This window comes from Protobothrops mucrosquamatus, unplaced genomic scaffold (genome assembly GCF_001527695.2).
Source record: "Protobothrops mucrosquamatus isolate PMUCROS unplaced genomic scaffold, P.Mucros_1.0 scaffold2196, whole genome shotgun sequence".
Taxonomy (NCBI): Eukaryota; Metazoa; Chordata; class Lepidosauria; order Squamata; family Viperidae; genus Protobothrops; species Protobothrops mucrosquamatus.
In genome coordinates, this window is record NW_015388289.1 from 86,250 (window position 1) to 106,242 (window position 19,993).

The 19,993-nt window shown below is 44.8% G+C and overlaps 1 protein-coding gene across 1 annotated transcript in view; it reads right to left on the reverse strand.

Annotated features, from left to right (window-relative positions):
• MIER2 (MIER family member 2) overlaps positions 1 to 19,993 on the reverse strand; it is a 46,852-nt gene that overhangs the window by 22,944 nt on the left and 3,915 nt on the right. The window contains exons 2-5 of the mRNA XM_015824307.2: positions 19,183 to 19,311; positions 11,505 to 11,628; positions 3,875 to 3,981; positions 1,284 to 1,353 (exon numbers count right to left, since the gene is read on the reverse strand). Of these exons, the coding sequence (XP_015679793.1) occupies positions 1,284 to 1,353; positions 3,875 to 3,981; positions 11,505 to 11,628; positions 19,183 to 19,311 (430 nt within the window). The remainder of the gene's footprint in view (positions 1 to 1,283; positions 1,354 to 3,874; positions 3,982 to 11,504; positions 11,629 to 19,182; positions 19,312 to 19,993) is intronic.

Consider the following 19,993-nt stretch of genomic DNA (forward strand, 5'->3'; position numbering starts at 1 on the left):
GTATGGAAGCTGGCTCAGTGACTTTGGGCCCATCACCAGGAGATGGTGAGTTCTAGTCCCGCCTTAGGTATGAAAGCCGGCTGGGTGACTTTGGGTCAGTCATTCTCTCTTAGCCCAACTCATCTTACAGAACTGTTGTGGGGAAAACAGGAGGAGGAAGGAGTATTTGGTATGTTTGCTGCCTTGAGTGACTCATAAGGTTAAAAAGGAGGGCATAAACATCAAATAAATAAATAAATAAATAAACAAACAAGCAAACTATTTCTACATTCCGGTGACAAGGAATCTAGGAAACTGAGCTCAAGCAAACACAGTCCTAGGACCCGGATGCATACAGCACAACTGTGTGATAAATGTTGTGGGAGAACTTTAACTCTGATGCGAGAACCTCAAACGAAAAACCCCAATAGGTTGGGAGAGAAGAAGACAAAGCGTTCAAGCAACGAGGCTTGTTTTTTTTTATTGTTTGCCAAACACGGCACTTTTCCACTTTTTTTCCACCCCCCCCCCCCAGTGGCTATTTCTTTCCTTTCCTAAAACTCCCAAATCTTCAGCTGCTATTGTCCAAGGACAGCCCGATTTGCACGGCACCTGGACCTGAAGGTTAACTTCTAGGTACAGTCATGGTGAACCTTTTAGAGACCGAGTGCCCAAACTGCAACCCAAAACCCACGTCTGTATAGTCGGGTGCCTGGTGGGTGTGGCCCATTGGGTGGGCGTGGCCCATTGAGTTTAGAGCAGGCTTTTTATTGAATATCTATTGTGATTTTATTATTGCCTGTTCACCGCCCTGAGTCCCGTAAGGGAGATAGGGCGGTATATAAATTTTAATAATAATAATAATAATAATAATAATAATAATAATAATAATAATAATAATAATAATAATAATAATAATAATAATAATAATAATAATAATAATAATAATTGGGTGGGCGTGGCTGCGGTGCTAACGGCAGACTGGGTGGGACTAAAAAGTTCAATCAATCAATTCCAACTTTGCGAGATCTTTTTTTTTCCCCGTGAAAAGTTGAAATTGATTGATTGAACCTTTTTTTTTTTTTGCACACGGCGGCGGAGGCGTAAAGCGAAAAGGTTTTATAAAACCCAGCTGAAGGCCTAGGACTGGGGCGACGGCACGCGTGCCCACAGAGAGGGCTCTGAGTGCCGCCTCTGGCACCCGTGCCACAGGTTCGCCACCACGGTTCTAGGAAGAGACATCAAAGACACACATACAGCCAAAGGCTAAAACGACAAGGATCCACCATAGGGAAGCTGCTCACCTTTTTCGCCCTGCCAGTTCAAGTGTAAGAGAGGGACAACGGCCTGGTACTGGGCTCCCACCATGATCTCCTGAAGGGAGGAAAGGAAAACGGGTGGATAGGATAAGCGGAAGAACGAACGTCTTTGAGGGGTGAGCTGCTAAATTCCGTCTGCAAAAGGGATACCTTTTTGCCTTAACTGAAACCTCTGCCTAAGAAGCTTCAATGCTGCAGGTGGTCCTCAACTTACGACTGCAGTTGAGCCCCAAATTTCTGTTGCAAAGCAAGGCAGTTGTTAAATGAAGTGGCGATAAAAGCATCAGATACTACAGCACTGGGGGGGGGTGTAGAAACACGCCAAATGGACCAAGGAAGCTAATAAACTGCAGGTAGCCCTCGACTTGCAACTACTGTAGTTGAAGCCTGCGTATGATAAATGGGTTGGGGGGGGGAAGGGACCTTACAGTCAGAAATCAATCCAGGTTTGTTAGTGTGAAATTGGAAGAGGGCTCAGAAATGGGTCTAGGGAGCCACATGATCCCCCCCTCCCCCAGCCCCATTTATAAGCAATTCCTGAGTCCCCCATTCCACAGCATTTTCTTCCATTTCCAAAGGCATACAGTAGTGGCCAAAATTGTGGAAACCTTTTGGGAAAAGTGTACAGTAGAAATGCCACCTTTGGTTAAGTTTCCACCCATTTTTCTTCTAATTTCTTTATAACTGTAGTCTTGTCCGCTTACTAATACTATTTTACATCGCTTTCTGGGCGACCAGTCAACTCTTTGCACCATGGCTTTAATTTTATTACGTTTTATACGCTCACTAAATGAAAGAACACAAAAAAAAACCAACCAACTTGATAGCGATCACATAACACACTGACAAATGTCCTCCTCTCAGCACGACATCAATAATCTGATTGGCTCATTGCGAAAAGAAGATGACACCTGATTGACAAATGTCCTCCTCTCAGCTTCAATACATGACATCAATCACTGAATCCTACTGTGATCTGATTGGCTCATTGCCAAAACAAGATGACACCCGATTGGCTCTCTAAACACTCATGCTCATTGGCTACAATCAGATGAAGGAAAGCCACCTGATATCAACCTAAGCAAGTTGTGCTTCCTTTTTCTGGTTATTTGGCTATAACCTTTCATAGAATACAGTACAGATAATTGAACAAACTGTGTTGCATTACATTCTTGATTAAATTATCTTTCCATTGATATATAATTTTATGGTACTACTCCCCCCCCCCAAAAAAGTGGTGTTATTAGCTATCAAACCTCAAAAATACACTTTTCTCAAAAGGTTTCCACAATTTTGGCCACTACTGTAAGCCAGCAGCATCCTATCTGGAGCATCTCCCATCCAGGGAGTCCTTGGGTTACAATTGTTCATTTACTGTTCGAAGTTACAACAGCCTTGAAAAAAAAAAGTGACTTAGGACCATTTTTCACACGACCGTTGCAGTATCCCCCACAGCCACACAATCAAAAGTCAGACGCTTGGCAAGTGGCTCGTCTTTATGACGACGGTTCCTGTGTCCTGGGTTCATGCGATCTCCTTTGACGACCTTCTGACAAGCGAAGTCAGTGGGGAGAACCAGGGTTCCCTTCCCAATCGTGTCACTAATTTAACGACTGCAGGGACTCGCTTAACAACAGTGGCAAGAAAGGTCGTAAAACGGGGCAAAGCTCATTTAAACGAGTGTGTCACTTAGGGACAGAAATGTTGTGGTAACAAGTCGAGGATTTGTCTATGGAGATTCTCAGTCATCCCTGGTCATGCTTGTCCCAAAGGTGCTTTTTCAAGAGGCAACTGGACTGCCTTGGATAGAGTGCTGAGATAGATGGACCTCTTAAGCCAACTTCCGCTGGCTGCTAAAAACATGAACAGCTTGAGCAGGCGTCTTCAAACTTGGCCCTTTTATGACTTGTGGACTTCAACTCCCAGAATTCCTCAGCCAGGCATGTTGAGGACTATTTAGTAATGTCTTACTTCTGGTGGAGATAAAAGCTGCTCTCTCTGGTTGGGCAGCTGCGAAGTAGATCAGCCCACATTTATAGCTAGCTCTAAAGCAGGGGTCTTCAAACTTGGCCCTTTTATGACTTGTGGACTTCGACTCCCACAATTCCTCAGCCAGGCACGCTGGCTGAGGAATTCTGGGAGTTGAAGTCCACAAGTATATGAAGGGGCCATAGTTCCCCCATGCTGGCTGAGGAATTCTGGGAGTGGAAGTCCACAAGTCATAAAAAGGCCAAGTTTGAAGACCCCTGCTCTAAAGGTACAAACCAGTAGTTCCACCGGATGTAGAGTTGGTCTATAGCAGGGGTGGGGAACCTTGGCTCTTTTATGACCTGTGGACGTCAACTCCCAGAATTCCTGAGCCAGCATGGCTTAGCTTGGAAACCTCTCCCTTTCCCCTCAGCATGGCTGGCTCAGGAATTCTGGGAGTTGAAGTCCACAAGTCATAAAAGGGCCAAGTTTGAAGACCCCTGAACTGGAGCCTTAAATCTTCTGCGGCCGTCTTGAGCCGGAAGAGCAGAATTTGCTGGGCACCTGCGCTAATGAGGGGTGACAATTATGGGATGCCAAAGCCTTACCTTCTTGCAGTCATTGGGCGTCATGGAATCTTCTTCGGAGTCTTCAGCTGAGAAGGAAGCACAAGGAGAGGAGCAAGGTGCCTTGTCTCCATCGGCCACAAAATTAGCTTGGAGGAAGAAAAAAAAAAAAGACAAGGTAACCATCACTCTTTCCGCTTTAAATTGAGAAAAAAATGTTTTTCTGGGGGCCTTGGCGGTCTGAGAGTTTGGTTGCTTTTTTTTTTTTTTTGCAGACTTTTCATGACTCGACTAGATAGCCTCTTCGTTACTAGATGAGAGTGGTGACTGTTGAGAGCATGTGAGCTGAGAACAAATCCTACAAATCCAGAGGCGGCACTCAGAGCCCTCTCTGTGGGCACGCGTGCCACTGCTGCCAGCAGCTTGCGCAGGTCCATTAGGCCGCCACCGCCGCCCGGAGCAGCAGCCCCATCCAGCACAAAGGAGGCAAAGCGGCCAGCTAGCAAGCAAGCTCGAGTAGAGGTGGTAGAGCACGCCCACGCCCAGCAAACCAAAGGCCACCCTGAGCAGGGAAAGCCGGATCCCCATCGGCGCCATGGCCCCCCAGTCCCAGCTAGGATTGCGTGCCTCACCCCCATCTATGCTGAGCCTCCTCCACACCGCCCCACCTGCCAGAGACCCCCTGGATCTCCCTCAACCCTGACCGTCCTCCACACCTTCCCCCCCATGAGCAACATCGAGATGGCCATGCCCACCCCAGCCACGCCCACCCAGTCTGCCATGAATACCGCAACCATGCCCACCCAGAGGGCCACGCCCCCATGAAGGCACCACAATTCTGATGCGGCCTTGGCACTTTGCAATAAATAAGTGGGTTTTGGGTTATGGTTTGGGCACTCGGTCTCTAAAAGGTTCGCCATTACTGTCCTACAGCCTTCCCGCGCTGATGATATGACCTAGTTGGGTTATGAAACGTCTGCCAAAAAAAAAAAAAAAGCAACCCAGCTCAGAGACCCCAAAGGACCTCACAGTTCAACCCTGAGCTACCAACGTTTTCTTCTAAAATTGGTTCTGTCAACAATAAAGCAGAGAACAAGCCAAGGACACTGAACAGCTGTTCTAAAGCAGATAAGGACAATTTGGAGTCAAACCGAATAATTATTTTGTCTAGAAATGAAAATATCGACTCTCTTCAGGTAGATATTTTCTTTGTTTTTTTTTAATCTTGTTTTTAGTCCGTTTTTAATTTGATGTTTCTTCCAATTCTTTTACCAGTGATTCTGTAATGGTTCTATAGCTACTCTATAGCTATAGCGAACTACTGTATATTTGTATACAGTTTTTATGTTTTTATATTTCACTTGCAGATTGCACTGATTTCGCCTGTAAAGGAAATGGGTGATTTCTAACACACACACACATACACGCACGCACACATACAAAATTGTAAGCAGCTGTAGTATTTTCAGCTATGTCCTATGTGGACATAGAATATAGAACATACATAGAATACACAATATTCTATATATAGAAATATATTGAATAAACACTATAAAAAGACGGACGAAGAAGTAAATGTCCAAAGCATTCACCATTTTGCTTTTATAAAAAAACAGTATGCACCCCTCTTTTAAAGCTTCCTCAACCTCAAATTTGCACACTGTAGTTTTGGACTACAATTCCCATCAATCCCAACTGGCACGCTGGATGGATATTCCTTGACAAAATGGTCCAACACTCATTTAGGAAAGGTGAGAAAACCAGCTGTATTATCTCTTTTTTTAAAATATTTTATTAATTTTTTATAGTCACAAATCCTTAATATTTTATCAGCAATATATTGTCTGGGTTCCAATGTTTAGTTTACTAATACATGTTAAACTCCTTTCTCTCTACCTCGTTTTTCTAGATAAAATGTATTCCATGTTCTAAAATAATTTGAATCTTCTTTCTCTTTCATTTTTAGGGTCGGTCTGTCCATTTCTGCACAATCTAAAATTTTCTTAATTATCGCTTCTTCCGCTGGTAATTCTTCATCCTTCCAACCTTGAGCAAATACAGTTCTCGCTGCAGTTAATACATGTAAAATTAAATATACACATTTCTTCTCATAATTTCCTACAATTATACCTAACAAAAATAATTCTGGTTTAAAATCTGTGTGTCTTTTAGTCATTTTCTCTAACCATATATGTATTCTTGACCAAAATCTTTTTGGCTTTAGGGCACGTCCACCGAAGATGATAGTATGTGCCTGGTTTTTGTCTACATTTCCAACAATTGCTAGACATATTTTTAAACATTTTCACTAACTTCACAGGTGTATTATCTTGTCAGTGCAGTTTCTCTTTAAGTGTTCTGCATCTGGATGACGTTCTTTCCATGATGTGTCATCCATTAAACATCTGCAGGAGCATTTGATTTGAAGCCTGCATATTACGGGCCTTTTCTCTCAAAGTACAGGTAAGTTCTCAACTTACAACCATTCATTTAGTGACCGTTCAAAATTACAACGGTGCTGAAAAAAGGGCTGAAAAAACCCATTTTTCACAGTTAGAACTATTGCAGCATCCCCATGGTCACAGGATCAAAATTCAACTGCTTGACAAATGGCTCCTACTTATGACGGTCGCAATCTCCCGGGGACAGGTGATCCCCCTTTTGCGACCTTCTGACAAGCAAAGTCAATGGGGAAGCCGGATTCACTTAACAACCGTGTTACTAACTTAACAACTACAGCGATTCACTTAACAATTGCGGCAAGAAAGGTCGTAAAATGGAGCAAAATTCGCTTAACAAATGTTTCATTAGAGCAACAGAAATTTTGGGCTCAACTGTGGTCGTAAGTCAAGGACTACGTGTATCTATTTCTAAGCACACTTTTAAGACCCAAGAGCCCATGAATTGTCCCCTGTTGCAGCAAATAATAATAATAATAATAATAATAATAATAATAATAATAATAATAATAATAAAGTTGGAAGGGACCTTGGAGGTCATCTAGTCCAACCCCCTGCTCAGGCAGGAAACCCTATACCAGTGGTGGTGAACCTATGGCATGGGTGCCAGGGGCGGCACTCAGAGCCCTCTCTGTGGGCATGCGCACTGTCGCCCCAGTCCTAGGCCTTCAGCTGGGTTTTATAAAACCTTTTCGCTTTAGACCTCCGCCGCCATGTGCAAAAAAAAAAAAAAAAGGTTCAATCAGTCAATTTCAACTTCTCGTGGGAAAAAAAGATCTTGCAAAGTTGGAATTGATTGATTGAACTTTTTAGTCCCACCCAGTCTGCCGTTACCACTGCAGCCATGCCCACCCAATGGGCTACACCCACCCAATGGCCATATCCACCCGGCACTCGACGATACATAAATGGGTTTTGGGTTGTAGTTTGGGCACTCGGTCTCTAAAAGGTTCACCATCACTGCCCTATACCATTTCAGACAAATAGCTGTCCAGTCTCTTCTTAAAAACCTCCAGTGTTGGAGCATTCACGGCTTCTAGAGGCAGGTTGTTCCACTGATTAATTGTTCTAACTGTCAGGAAGTTTCTCCTTAGTTCCAGGTTGCTTCTCTCCTTGATTAGTTTCCACCCGTTGCTTCTTGTCCTGCCTTCAGGCGCTTTGGAGAATAGCTTGACTCCCTCTTCTTTGGGGCAGCCCCTGAGATATTGGAACACTGCTATCCTGTCCCCCCTCGTCCTTCTTTTCATTAAACTAGACATACCCAATTCCAGCAACTGTTCTTTATGTGTTTTACCCTCCAGTCCCCTGATCATCTTTGTTGCTCTTCTCTGTACTAGTCAAACCACATCCAAGGAAACCCTTAAGCAAGATGTGTGAATGTTCGCCCACTCACACAGTTGCTCCATAATACAGATAGTCCTCAGCTTACAATCAAAATGGAGGCCAAACCTTCCGCTGCTAAGCAAGGCAGTTGTTAAGGGTGTTTGGGCCCATTTTATGACCTCTTTGCCGTAATTGCTAAGCAAATCACTGCAGTTATTAAGGGAATTGTGTGGCCACTAAGCAAACTTGGCTTCCCCCATTGATTTTGCTTGTTGGAAGCTAGCTGAGACGGTTGCCAAGAGGGAATCACACAACCTCCGGACAGGGCAACTGTGATAAATATGGATAAATACGGATAGGAAGCGAAACATCTTCAAGGAAAAAACAAAGGAAGTCCAGTTGCCTCTTGAAAAAGCACCTTAAATGGAGCGTTGGGTTCTAATTCTTGCATTTTGTATTACTTGTGTTATTTGTGAAACTGTCCAGGGTTTGTGTTATATAACGTATAAAATTTTCAAGTTAAAAAAAAAAAATCACAACTGAAAGAAAAGAAAAAAAAGTTAAAAAGTGGCGGACGGATTTGTTTTCTCGGGCTGACGTAGAAAGGAAACTGGAGGCCTGCTGGAGCAGGAGAGATGATTAATCCCAGGAAAGAAGGAAGTGGCTAATTTAGGTAAGATCATGAAGGGTGAGGATATTTCTATGACAACCAGGATCAGAAGAGTTAAAGCGATGGTCTTCCTAGGAGTAACGCTTGGCCGCGAAAGCTGGACATTAAGAAAGAATTAGAGGAAGGAGACAGGCACCTCTGAGTTATGGATCTGGAGATGGTTACTAAGTTACCGTGGACTTCAGGAAGAGTCAATCAATTGGGGCAAGAGGAAATAAAGGCGACCCTGAGGTGATTTATTAGCAAGTAGAATCTCACATATTTTGGACATGTGATGCGAACAGACCATAAAATAATAAAAAAAAGAGTTGGAAGGGGCCTTGGAGGTCTTCTAGTCCAACCCCCTGCTTAGGCAGGAAGCCCTACACCAGGGGTAGGCAACCTTGGCTCTTTTATGACTCGTGGACTTCAACTCCCAGAATTCCTGAGCCAGCCATGCTGAGGCGACAGGGAGAGGTTTCCAAGCTGAGCCATGCTGGCTCAGGAATTCTGGGAGTTGAAGTCCACGAGTCATAAAAAGAGCCAAGGTTGCCTATCCCTGGAATAGGGTTTCCTGCCTGTGCAGGGGGTTGGACTAGAAGACCTCCAAGGTCCCTTCCAACTGTATTATTATAATAATATTACATCTAGTCCAACCCCCTGCTCAGGCAGGAAACCCTACACCATTTCAGAACAAATGGCTGTCCAGTCTCTTCTTGAAAACCTCCAATGTTGGAGCACCCACAACTTCTGGAGGCAAGTTGTTCCACTGGTTAATTATTCTGTCAATTTCTCCTTAGTTCTAGGTTGCTTTTCTTGATTAGTTTCTATCCGTTGTCCTGCCTTCAGAGGCTTTGGAGAATAGCTTGACTCCCTCCTCTTTGTGGCAACCCCTGAGATATTGGAACACGGCTATCATGTCACCCCTCGTCCTTCTCTTTATTAAACTAGTCATTACACCCACAACTTCTGGAGGCAGGTTGTTCCACTGATTAATTGTTCTCACTGTCAGGAAATTTCTCCTTAGTTCTAGGTTGCTTCTCTCTTTGATTAGTTTCCATCCGTTGCTTCTTGTCCTGCCTTCAGGAGTTTTGGAGAATAGGTTGACAACCCCCCCCCCCCCCCGCTTCTTTGTGGTAGCTCCTTAGATATTGGATGGACTAGAAAATTACAGCTGTGATTAGCAGGTTTGAATGAAGGAGAAAGAAGGGCAAGTCAATAAATAAAATGTCTTCAGAAGAATTGTGGATCATCGCTGCGGAGAGGGGAAGATGGAAATCATTGTCCATAACGTTGCCAAGAGTTGGGCCTGAATTGAAGACACCTAGTTAATTTATCGTTATTTATCTAAATCTACCACCACTAACAATTAGATTGTTATTTTTATTGATTTATTGATCTGATCTATTTATAAAACTGCCCATTCCAACTACATGATGCTGGGCAGCTTAGAATATTAGAATAAGCACATGTACATTTATAGGCGTGTTATTTTTTATTAAATTTATTTGCTGCCCATCTGGTAACAAGAGGACTGTGGGCGGCTGGCGGCATAAAACATATACATATATGTTTGCACAGGCAGTCCTCACTTAATGACCAGTCACTTAGAAACCATTTGAAATTACAACGGACCCCCTCCCCCCCAGAATTTACAATCTGTTTTTGAACTTCTGATGGCCCCTGCAGTCGCGTGTTCGCATTTTGGGTGTTCTGCAACCGGTTTACATTTATAAATATTTGCAGCATCCTAGAGCCACATGACTATGTTTTTTTTATGGGATTTGCTCCTTCTGGTTTCTGAGGGGGGGGGAAATGACCACGGGAGGTGGGGAAAACAGGTGGGCTTAATGACTGCGGCATTTGCTTAACGACCGCTGTAAAAAGAGTTGTAAAAACAGGCACGGTCACATGATGATCCATTTAACGACCACTAGGACTTATGACTGTCATTCTGGGCTCAGGTATAGTGGTAAATCAAGGACAAACTAGTTTGATCTATAGCATGGGTAGGCAACCTTGACCCTTATCTGCCACCACTTTGCTTTGACCTTGATTAGTTTAGACCAGGGGTAGGCAACCTTGGCTCTTTTATGACTCGTGGACTTCAACTCCCAGAATTCCTGAGCCAGCATGGCTCAGCTTGGAAACCTCTCCCTTTCCCCTCAGCGTGGCTGGCTCAGGAATTCTGGGAGTTGAAGTCCACGAGTCATAAAAGAGCCAAGATTGCCCTGGTCTAGTGGGAGAAAGTGGAAGACCACGAATCCTAGTCCCGCTTTGGGCAAGAAAACTGATTGGGTGACTTTGGATCAACCACTGGGAGACTGGGAGTTATAGTCCCATCTTAGGCCTGAAAGCTGGCTGGGTGATCTTGGGCCAGTCTCTCACTCGCTCTCAGCTCAACTCGCCTCACAGGATTGTGGTTGTGGGGAAAATAGGAAGCTTAGTGAGGTGTGTGAATCCAACGTCTGTCTTGAATCTGGCCTTTGTGTGTTCAAAGAAGCTCCTGCTCCACCTGTGTTCTGGAGATGACACCCCCCCCACACAAATACTGACTGGGTTCTCCTGTTCTCCTGACAGACTAGCGCAGGGGTCTTCAAACTTGGCCACTAAGACTTGTGGACTTCAACTCCCAGAATTCCTCAGCCAGCCCTCAGGGCTGGCTGAGGAATTCTGGGAGTTGAAGTCCACAAGTCTTAAAGTGGCCACGTTTGAAGACCTCTGCACTAGCGGAACAATCTTTGAGCCTGTTAAATGAGTTGTATGAATAAGGCCTCGACTGGTGACCACAAAATTTGGCAGATCACTGAATTACTGCAGTCGTTAAGTGAATCACAGAGTCATTCAGCTAGGCCAACTTCCCCCATTGACTTTGCTCAAGGGAAGCCGGCAGGGAAAGTTGCAAATGGCGATCACCTGTCCCCGGGATGCTGCTATAACTCTCATAAATACATGCGCCGAATTTTGATCACCTGACCTTGGGGATGCTGCAGTGAACATGAACGTGAGAACCGGTTGTAAATCACTTTTTTTTCCAATGCTGCTCTAACCTTGAACCGTCGCTAAAGCAATGGTGGTAAGGTGAGGACTATCTGTGTGAAGAAGCAGGCTGTGGACAACCTCTTATTGAGGTGCTGCAGACACCAAACTGCAGCCTGGTGTAGCCACAAAGAGCTGAACAATCCCTTCTTCCTGTTTGCCTGACTCTGGAAGTCCTAGAGATGCTCAAAATCAAACTTACAGCCGGTCTGATTGGGGAAAAGGTCTGAGGCATCGTGAGAAGTGACCGAAGGGGTCAGGTCATCTGCCGAAGACTGCGTCTCTTCCTCTTCTTCTCCAGAAAGCAGGTCCTTTGCTATCTGCTCCTTCATTCAACAATCAGAAAAAAAGAGGACATAAAAAAAAAGAAAAGAAAAAGACAAGATTAAGTAGAGTCAAAGATTGGGTTATCTAACTCAGGGTTTTTCAAACTTTTCACCCATTGTACCACTTTTAGGATATGGCAATATCCGAGTACCACCAGTCGCCTAGCAAGGGGTCAAAAACCTGATGACCTCCCCCAAAAGGAAAAAAATGATAAAGTACAGGTAGTCCTCGATTTACAACAGTTCGCTTAGTGACTGTTCGAAGTTACAATGGCACTAAAAAAAGTGCCCCCCAAGCCACAGCCGAGCAAGACACCTGCCTGCCCACCTGGCCACGCTTTTCCTCCTCTCTGAGGTTTTCACTGTTGTGAGCATTTCTGTTGAGGATTGGCAGGTAGGTTTTGGTCACTTTACATGACCCTGGGACACTGTGACCGTCATAAATATGAATCGGTTGCCAAGCATCTGAATGTAAATCACAAGACCCTGGAGATGCTGCAACATTCCAGCTGATCGGCGCTTCTTCTGGGCTCAGCAGAAGCACCAGGATCAGCGCCGAGCTCCAGTTGGATCCTGGCACTGATCCTGGTGCTTCCACTGAGCCCTGACAGCCCCGAAGAAGCGCCGATCAGCTGGAAAGCGGCACTGATCCTGGTGCTTCTGCTGAGCCCTGACAGCCCTGCAGCTCCAGCCTCAGGTTTGTGCGGTGCTGCCACCGGTTCAGCTCATTCCCCTCCCCCGCTACCACTTTTCTAGGATGGTCGCGTACCACCTGCCAGTTGCCAATGTACCACAGGTGGTACCCGTACCACTGGTTGAAAAGCCCTGATCTAACTGTTCCAGTGTGACTGAAATTTGTGTCTTGACTACACTAGGTTGTTTCCGCTCTCCTGGACCTCTGATGGAAAGGGAGGATAAAAAACACACACACACAAAAATGTTATTTCCGTGGCAAGATAAGATAACCTTTATTGTCATTTTTTTTACTGTGGGCACAACGGCACACATCAAAAATGAAATTTAGTTGCCCGCTCTCAAAGTGAAACACATACATGACACACACCTAAACATACTATGAATGAACAACATATGTATAGACCCACACCCCTACATATACATAGCAAATAAATATTAAATACTGTCCATCTTGAATATATAACGGAAGGAGGAAGCTTGAGAATTCACAAGATTAATGCTGTAAGGAATGAAACTATGGCTGAATCTGGATGTTCTGCTACGGATACCACGGAGCCCCCTCCTCCCAGAAGGGAACAAGGAAAACAGGTCGTGAAGAGGATGTGTAGTGTCCCAGACAATCTTGCGGACCCTGCTCAAGCAACGCTTCTGTGCTATATCCTGGATGGGAGGGAGGGAACTGCCAATGATCTTTTCTGCCGTCCTCACCACTCTCTGCACCGCCTTCCTGTCCGAAGCAGGGATGCCTCCAAACCAGACTGTGATGCTGTGTGACAGGATGCTCTCCATCGTCCCCCTGTAGGGGGGGGGGACAATCCTCTTTACAATTTTGCATACGAGATGAAGCATCTTCCACTTAAGACTGGGACAACTGGAATTTATTATTTTTTTTCGGCGGCCAGATGCCCAAATCGTTTTACTTGCTTTTTCGTTCAGGGGGCTGAGAGACATAAAAGGCAGGCAGCGGTGAAATCATGTTCCCAAAAAACGGTTGGCAGAATTTCCAGCGTATTCTTTTTCCTCCCTGTTAGCAAAGTTTGGGAAGAGTGGGAGAAACGATTGGGCTTACTAGGAAACACCTCTCCTCTGATTCCACTTGATCTAGATCAAGGCTTTTCAACCAGCGGTACGGGTACCACCTGTGGTACATTGGCACCTGGCAGGTGGTACGTGACCATCCTAGAAAAGTGGTAGCGGGGGAGGGGAATGAGCTGAACCGGTGGCAGCACCGCACAAGCCTGAGCGAGAGACGGCTGGAGCTGCAGGGCTGTCAGGGCTCAGCGGAAGCGCCAGGATCAGCGCCAGGCTCCAGCTGGAGCTCTGCGCTGATCCTGGTGCTTCTGCTGAGCCCAGAAGAAGCACCAATCAGCTGGAATGTTGCAGCATCTCCAGGGTCTTGTGATTTACATTTAGATGCTTGGCAACTGATTCATATTTATGACGGTCAAAGTGTCCCAGGGTCATGTAAAGTGACCAAAACCTGCTGCAACCACCCAGCAGACGGGGGGGGGGGAATAAAAACCAAACACCCCCCCACCCCACTTCCGCTGCCAATCCTTCCGCCGCGCCCTCAAGACATGGCTGTTCCAACAAGCGGGACTGGCCTAGGATAATTTTTAAGAGGGGTTTTTTAGAGGGTTTTTAATTACTTTTTAATTAGACAATTTAAATATTTCATTTTAATTAATTTTAACTTGTGATTGTTAGTGGTGTTTTTAATTGATTGTCAGCCGCCCTGAGTCCGCAAGGAGAAGGGCGGGATATAAATTCAAATAATAAATAAATAAAATGCTCACAACAATGAAAACCTCGGACAGGAGGAAGAGCGTCGCCGGGCGGGCAGGCAGGTGTCTTGCTCGGCTGTGGCTTGGGGGGGGCACTTTTTTCAGTGCCATTGTAACTTCGAACAGTCACTAAGCGAACTGTTGTAAGTCGAGGACTACCTGTACTTTATCACTTTTTTCCTTTTTTTTTTTTTTTGGTCATCAAGTTTTTGACACCTTGCTAGGCGACTGGTGGTCCTCGGATGTTGCCATATCCTAAAAGTGGTACAATGGGTGAAAAGGTTGAAAAGCCCTGGTCTAGAGCAGCCTCTCTTTCACATAATCAGGCTTAATGAAGGCTGTCAACAATTCTCTTTTCCCACCTATTCCATTTTATGAATCCCATTTCTTGTATTCAACTTTCTGAAATTTGAAGTTTAAAGGGCAGCGATCTTTAAGGGAACAAACAGGCTGTTTGGACTGCTCTCTAGACAACTGCAAGTAAGCTTTATTGCAGTTGACCAGGCAGCTTTATTAACAGTGTTTCTCAATGCTGGCTGGGGAATTCTGGGAGTTGAAGTCCACACATCTTCAACTGGCTGAGGCTGAAAAACATTGGTGTAAAAAGAAACACCTAGAAGTCTGGCCATAGGGAGATGAGGCTAAGAAAAGGAGCTATGATAAATGTCCAGTTGCAAGACGAACAATTACATTCCTGATTAAGAACAAAGGGCGCATTAATCCAATCATCAGAATCCAGTGATCAAACAAGTTTCCAGGTGAATCTATTCCACAACAAAAATTAAAAAGTGTATATTGTGCAGCTCTTGGTGCTCTCTGAGTTTGGTTGTTTTCTTGCAGACATTTCATGACCCAACTAGGTAACACCTTCAGTGCTAGGAGAGGAATGGGCTTTGCTTTCTGTTTATACACCAGTGCCTTGTACTGTCAGTGTTGGTAGAAGCGTTTTTGACAGTTCCTTGATTGGGCTGTTGTTTACTGTTTGATTGCTGGTCTGATTGAAGAATGGCAAGCCACTGTATATAAACACAATCTTGAGCTACAAATATTCTCTTATATTGGTGGATTATTATTATTATTATTAATAATAATAATAATAATAATAATAATAATAATAATAATAATAATAATAATAATAATAATAAAGTTGGAAGGGACCTTGGACGTCATCTAGTCCAACCCCCTGCTCAGGCAGGAAACCCTATACCAGGGGTCTTCAAACTTGGCCCTTTTACGACTTGTGGACTTCAACTCCCAGAATTCTTCAGCCAGCATGCCTGGCTGAGGAATTCTGGGAGTTGAAGTCCACAAGTCATAAAAGGGCCAAGTTTGAAGACCCCTGCCCTATACCATTTCAGACAAATAGCTGTCCAGTCTCTTCTTAAAAACTTCCAGTGGTGGAGCATTTACAGCTTCTGGAGACAGGTTGTTCCATTGATTAAGTGTCCTCACTGTCAGGAAATTTCTCCTTAGTTCTAGGTTGCTTCTCTCCTTGATTATTTTCCATCTATTACTTCTTGTCCTGCCTTCAGGCGCTTTGGAGAATAGCTTGACTCCCTCTTCTTTGGGGCCTCCCCTGAGATATTGGAAGACTACTATCATGTACCCCCTCGTCCTTCTCTTCATTAAACTAGACATACCGAACTCCTGCAACCGTTCTTCGTATGTTTTAGACTTCAGTCCCCTGATCATCTTTGTTGCTCTTCTCTGTACTCTTTCTAGAGTCTCAACATCTTTTTTTACATCGTGGTGACCATGATGATTATTTGATTACCATTCAGCAGATACAGCTTCCTGCACCTAAAAACACGTCAAGGAGTCCAGCTTTGAGAAATTTGCCTCTCTGAATTTCCTGTGTGTAGGAAGAAACCATACATTTGGTGATGGAGGATTTGGCCAAACAATTCTGTTGACTGAACAAGTGTAGTAAAATCAGGCAGAACTGGTATCCTTTGGCTCTCCTCAAATAATGCCCTCTGAAGGCATACCTTGTTGGTGGTGGCACGTGCTTCTGGAATGTTATTTCCCCAGAGATCTTTATAGCTTCCACCTTAATGTCTTTAAAAATTTGACCTTTCTCTCAATCCGTGGAGTAGGGTGTTATTAAATATAGTGTGTGGTCATTTTGGTACAGAGATTCTTCCTTGCAATATTTTTTCTTTTTTTGTGTGTGCAGGCCACCCAGACGTATGCTGAAGTTGCCCAGCCTCTAAATCAGTGTTTCTCGATCTTAGTAATTTTTAAGATGCATGTACTTCAACTCCCAGAATTCCCCAGCCAGCCATGGTTGGGGTATTAAAAGTCTGCACATTTTAAAGTTGCCAAGATTGGGAAACACTGCTCTAATTCCAGTATGTAATAATAAATCTAAACCTAGTACATAATAAATAACTGACTACAAACAACAGCATGACAAAGAAGCAACAATGGCGCACTGGAAGATCTGCAAGAAATACTATTTGCCTGCGAGCAAGAACTCGTGAGACTGTAAAATAGAGAAAATAATAGAAAAATGAAAAAGCTAAAAGTGCTTTAGGACTTTAGAATTCAACTGATAGTCACCTGCCGCATAACACCCCAGGGCTAGGCAACCTTGGCTCTTTTATGACTCGTGGACTTCAACTCCCAGAATTCCTGAGCCAGCCATGCTGAGGGGACAGGGAGAGGTTTCCAAGCTGAGCCAGGCTGGCTCAGGAATTCTGGGAGTTGAAGTCCACGAGTCATAAAAGAGCCAAGGTTGCCTACCCCTGCCCCAGACTTATCAACTGTCAATAAGAAAGACCCAAAAGTCTGGATAGTGGATGTGGCAGTACCGGGAGACAGCAGAAAAGAAGAGAAAAACTGCAGAAGATCACAAAATACAAAGACTTGGCAAACAGAAATAGAGTGACTGTGGCAAAAGGAAGCAAAGGCAGGACCAACGGTCATAGGTTCTTCGGGTGCAATCCCAAAATATCTGGAGCACCACTTGGAAACCATCGGCACAGACAAATTCCCCATCAGTCAACTGCACAAGCCAGCTTGACGTAGAACAGCTGACATCCTGCAACCAGACCTTTAAGACCATCAAACACCCACATCTGCCTATCCCAGGTCCTTGCAGAGGACTCAATAGGTGCGCAAAAAATGTCAAATCCTGTTTGAACATCTGGCTGACTGTGCGATGAACCAGAATAATAATAATGATAAAGTAGAAGCTTTTTTTTGTCGATTCGGCAAGTTATTCAAAACTGCTAAGGAATATGTAAGAATAGAATATAATAGAATAGAGCTGGAAGGGACCTTGGAGGTCTTCTAGTCCAGCCCCCTGCTCAAGCAGGAGAACCTATACCATCTCAGACAGGTGATTGTCCAGTCTCTTCTTAAAAACCTCCAGTGATGGAGCGCCCATGATTTCTGGAGGCAGGTTGTTCCACTGGTTGATTGTCCTCACTGTCAGGAAGTTTCTCCTTAATTCCAGGTTGCTTCTCTCTTTGATCAGTTTCCAACCATTGTTTCTTGTCCTTCCCTCTGGTGCTTTGGAGAATAATTTGACCCCCTCTGTCTTGTGGCAGCCCCTCAGATACTGGAACACTGCTATCATGTCTCCCTCTTTCTTCTTTTCTTTAAACTAGCCAAACCCAAGTCCCGCAGCCGTTCTTCGTATGTTTTAGCCTCGCCTACAAAAAGTAGAGACTCCTCTCCACAATTGGGAGCACAGGCTTCCGAGTGCAGCAAATCCCAGTTTTTTTTCTTGGCATCTCCGGGGAGAAAGTATCAGCTAGCAACCCGTGCAAAAAGTCTTCTCTTTATGAAATAACTGAAAAAAAATCAGCTTGTCTTATGAACAGTGATAGACTCAAGGAGGTCAAAAGACAGACAAGATGACCCTGGAAGTTCATAACATTCGGTGAGGTGTTGGTGGGCTGGACTAACATGCTAGCCTAAGCTAAACTGACTTTAAATAGTTGGCAGTTCAGTGTATTGTGGGAAGCAGCTATGAGATTAAGCCATCTATGGTTGATGACTTTGGGCGCTGCGTGTCACGTCACCACAGCAATTGTGTTCAGTTAATGTACGTTTAGGATAGCTGTAAAGGAAAAGGGAGTCAGTTTGGTCTAGTGGTTAAGGCACCAGGATAGAAACCTGGAGACGGTGAGTTCTAATCCCACCTTAGGCATTAAAGCCAGCTGGGTGACTTTGGGTCAATCACCAGGAGACGGTGAGTTCTAGACCTACCTTAGCCATGAAAGCTGACTGGATGACTTTGGGCCAATTATCAGAAGACAGTGAATTCTAGTCCCACCTTAACCATGAAAGCTGACTGGGTGACTTTGGGCCAATTATCAGGAGACGGTGAGTTCTAGTCCCACCTTAGGCATGAAAGCCAGCTGGATGATTTTGGGTCAATCACCAGGAGATGGTGAGTTCTAGACCTACCTTAGCCATGAACCCAGCTGGGTGACTTTGGGCCAATTATCAGGAGACGGTGAGTTCTATTCCCACCTTAGCCATGAAAACCAGCTGGGTGACTTTGGGTCAATCACCAGGAGAAGGTGAATTCTAGTCCCACCTTAGCCATGAAAGCTGACTGGGTGACTTTGGATCAATCACCAGGAGACGGTGAGTTCTAGTCCCACCTTAGCCATGAAAGCCAACTGGGTGACTTTGGGTCAATCACCAGGAGATGGTGAGTTCTAGTCCTGCCTTAGCCATGAAAACTGACTGGGTGACTTTGGGCCAATTATCAGGAGACGGTGAGTTCTAGTCCCACCTTAGCCATGAAAACCAGCTGGGTGACTTTGGGTCAATCACCAGGAGATGGTGAGTTCTAGACCCACCTTAGCCATGAAAGCCAGCTGGGTGACTGTGGGCCAGTCACCCTCTTTCAAGCCAACTTGCTACACAGGGTTGTTGTTGGGGGAGGAGGGGAAATAGGAGGAGGGACGTCTGGTGGATATGTCTGCCATTTTGAGTTATTTGTAAAAATAATAAAACGGGATAGAAATGAAAATAGAAAATAAAAACCCAGGAGCATCGAATCCTTACACACATACATCTCAACTTGGGCAAGGCAGTTTGGATCATCCCCTACCTTATCCAGGGTCATGTCTGGAAGGTTGGGCGTAGTAGCATCATTGCTCTCGCTCTCCTGCTCAGAGATGGCGTCCGAAGCCTCATAGCCGTACAGGGCCAGCAGCTCTTCAAAGGGCATCTCACTGTTCTGAGCAACAAGACAGAGAAACACTGATTCAGTTCTGGCAATTGGGAACTCGCAAATCAGCAACACAGTATATAGGAGCATACAGGTAATCCTTGAGGCTGAAGAAGCTTTTTGGATGAAAAGTGAAATTGCTTCAAAAAACAAACAAAAAAAACAAGAAAGTCTAGTTGCCTCGTGAAAAAGCATAACTACGACTTGGATCAGGGGTAGGCAACCTTGGCTCTTTTATGACTCGTGGACTTCAACTCCCAGAATTCCTGAGCCAGCATGGCTCAGCTTGGAAACCTCTCCCTTTCCCCTCAGCATGGCTGGCTCAGGAATTCTGGGAGTTGAAGTCCACGAGTCAGAAAAGGGGCAAGTTTGAAGACCCCTGCTCTTAATCTTCATCCGAGGATAAGGGTAGGCAACCTTGGCTCTTTTATGACTCGTGGACGTCAACTCCCAGAATTCCTGAGCCAGCATGGAAACCTCTCCCTGTCCCCTCAGCATGGCTGGCTCAGGAATTCTGGGAGTTGAAGTCCACGAGTCATAAAAGAGCCAAGGTTGCCTACCCCTGACTTAGATGATTGAGAATCTTCACAGACATTCAGGTAACCCTCGACTTACAACCATTGGTTTAGTTCCAAGTTACAATGGCACTGACTTACGACTCTTTTTCACACTTACGGCCACTGCAGTGTCC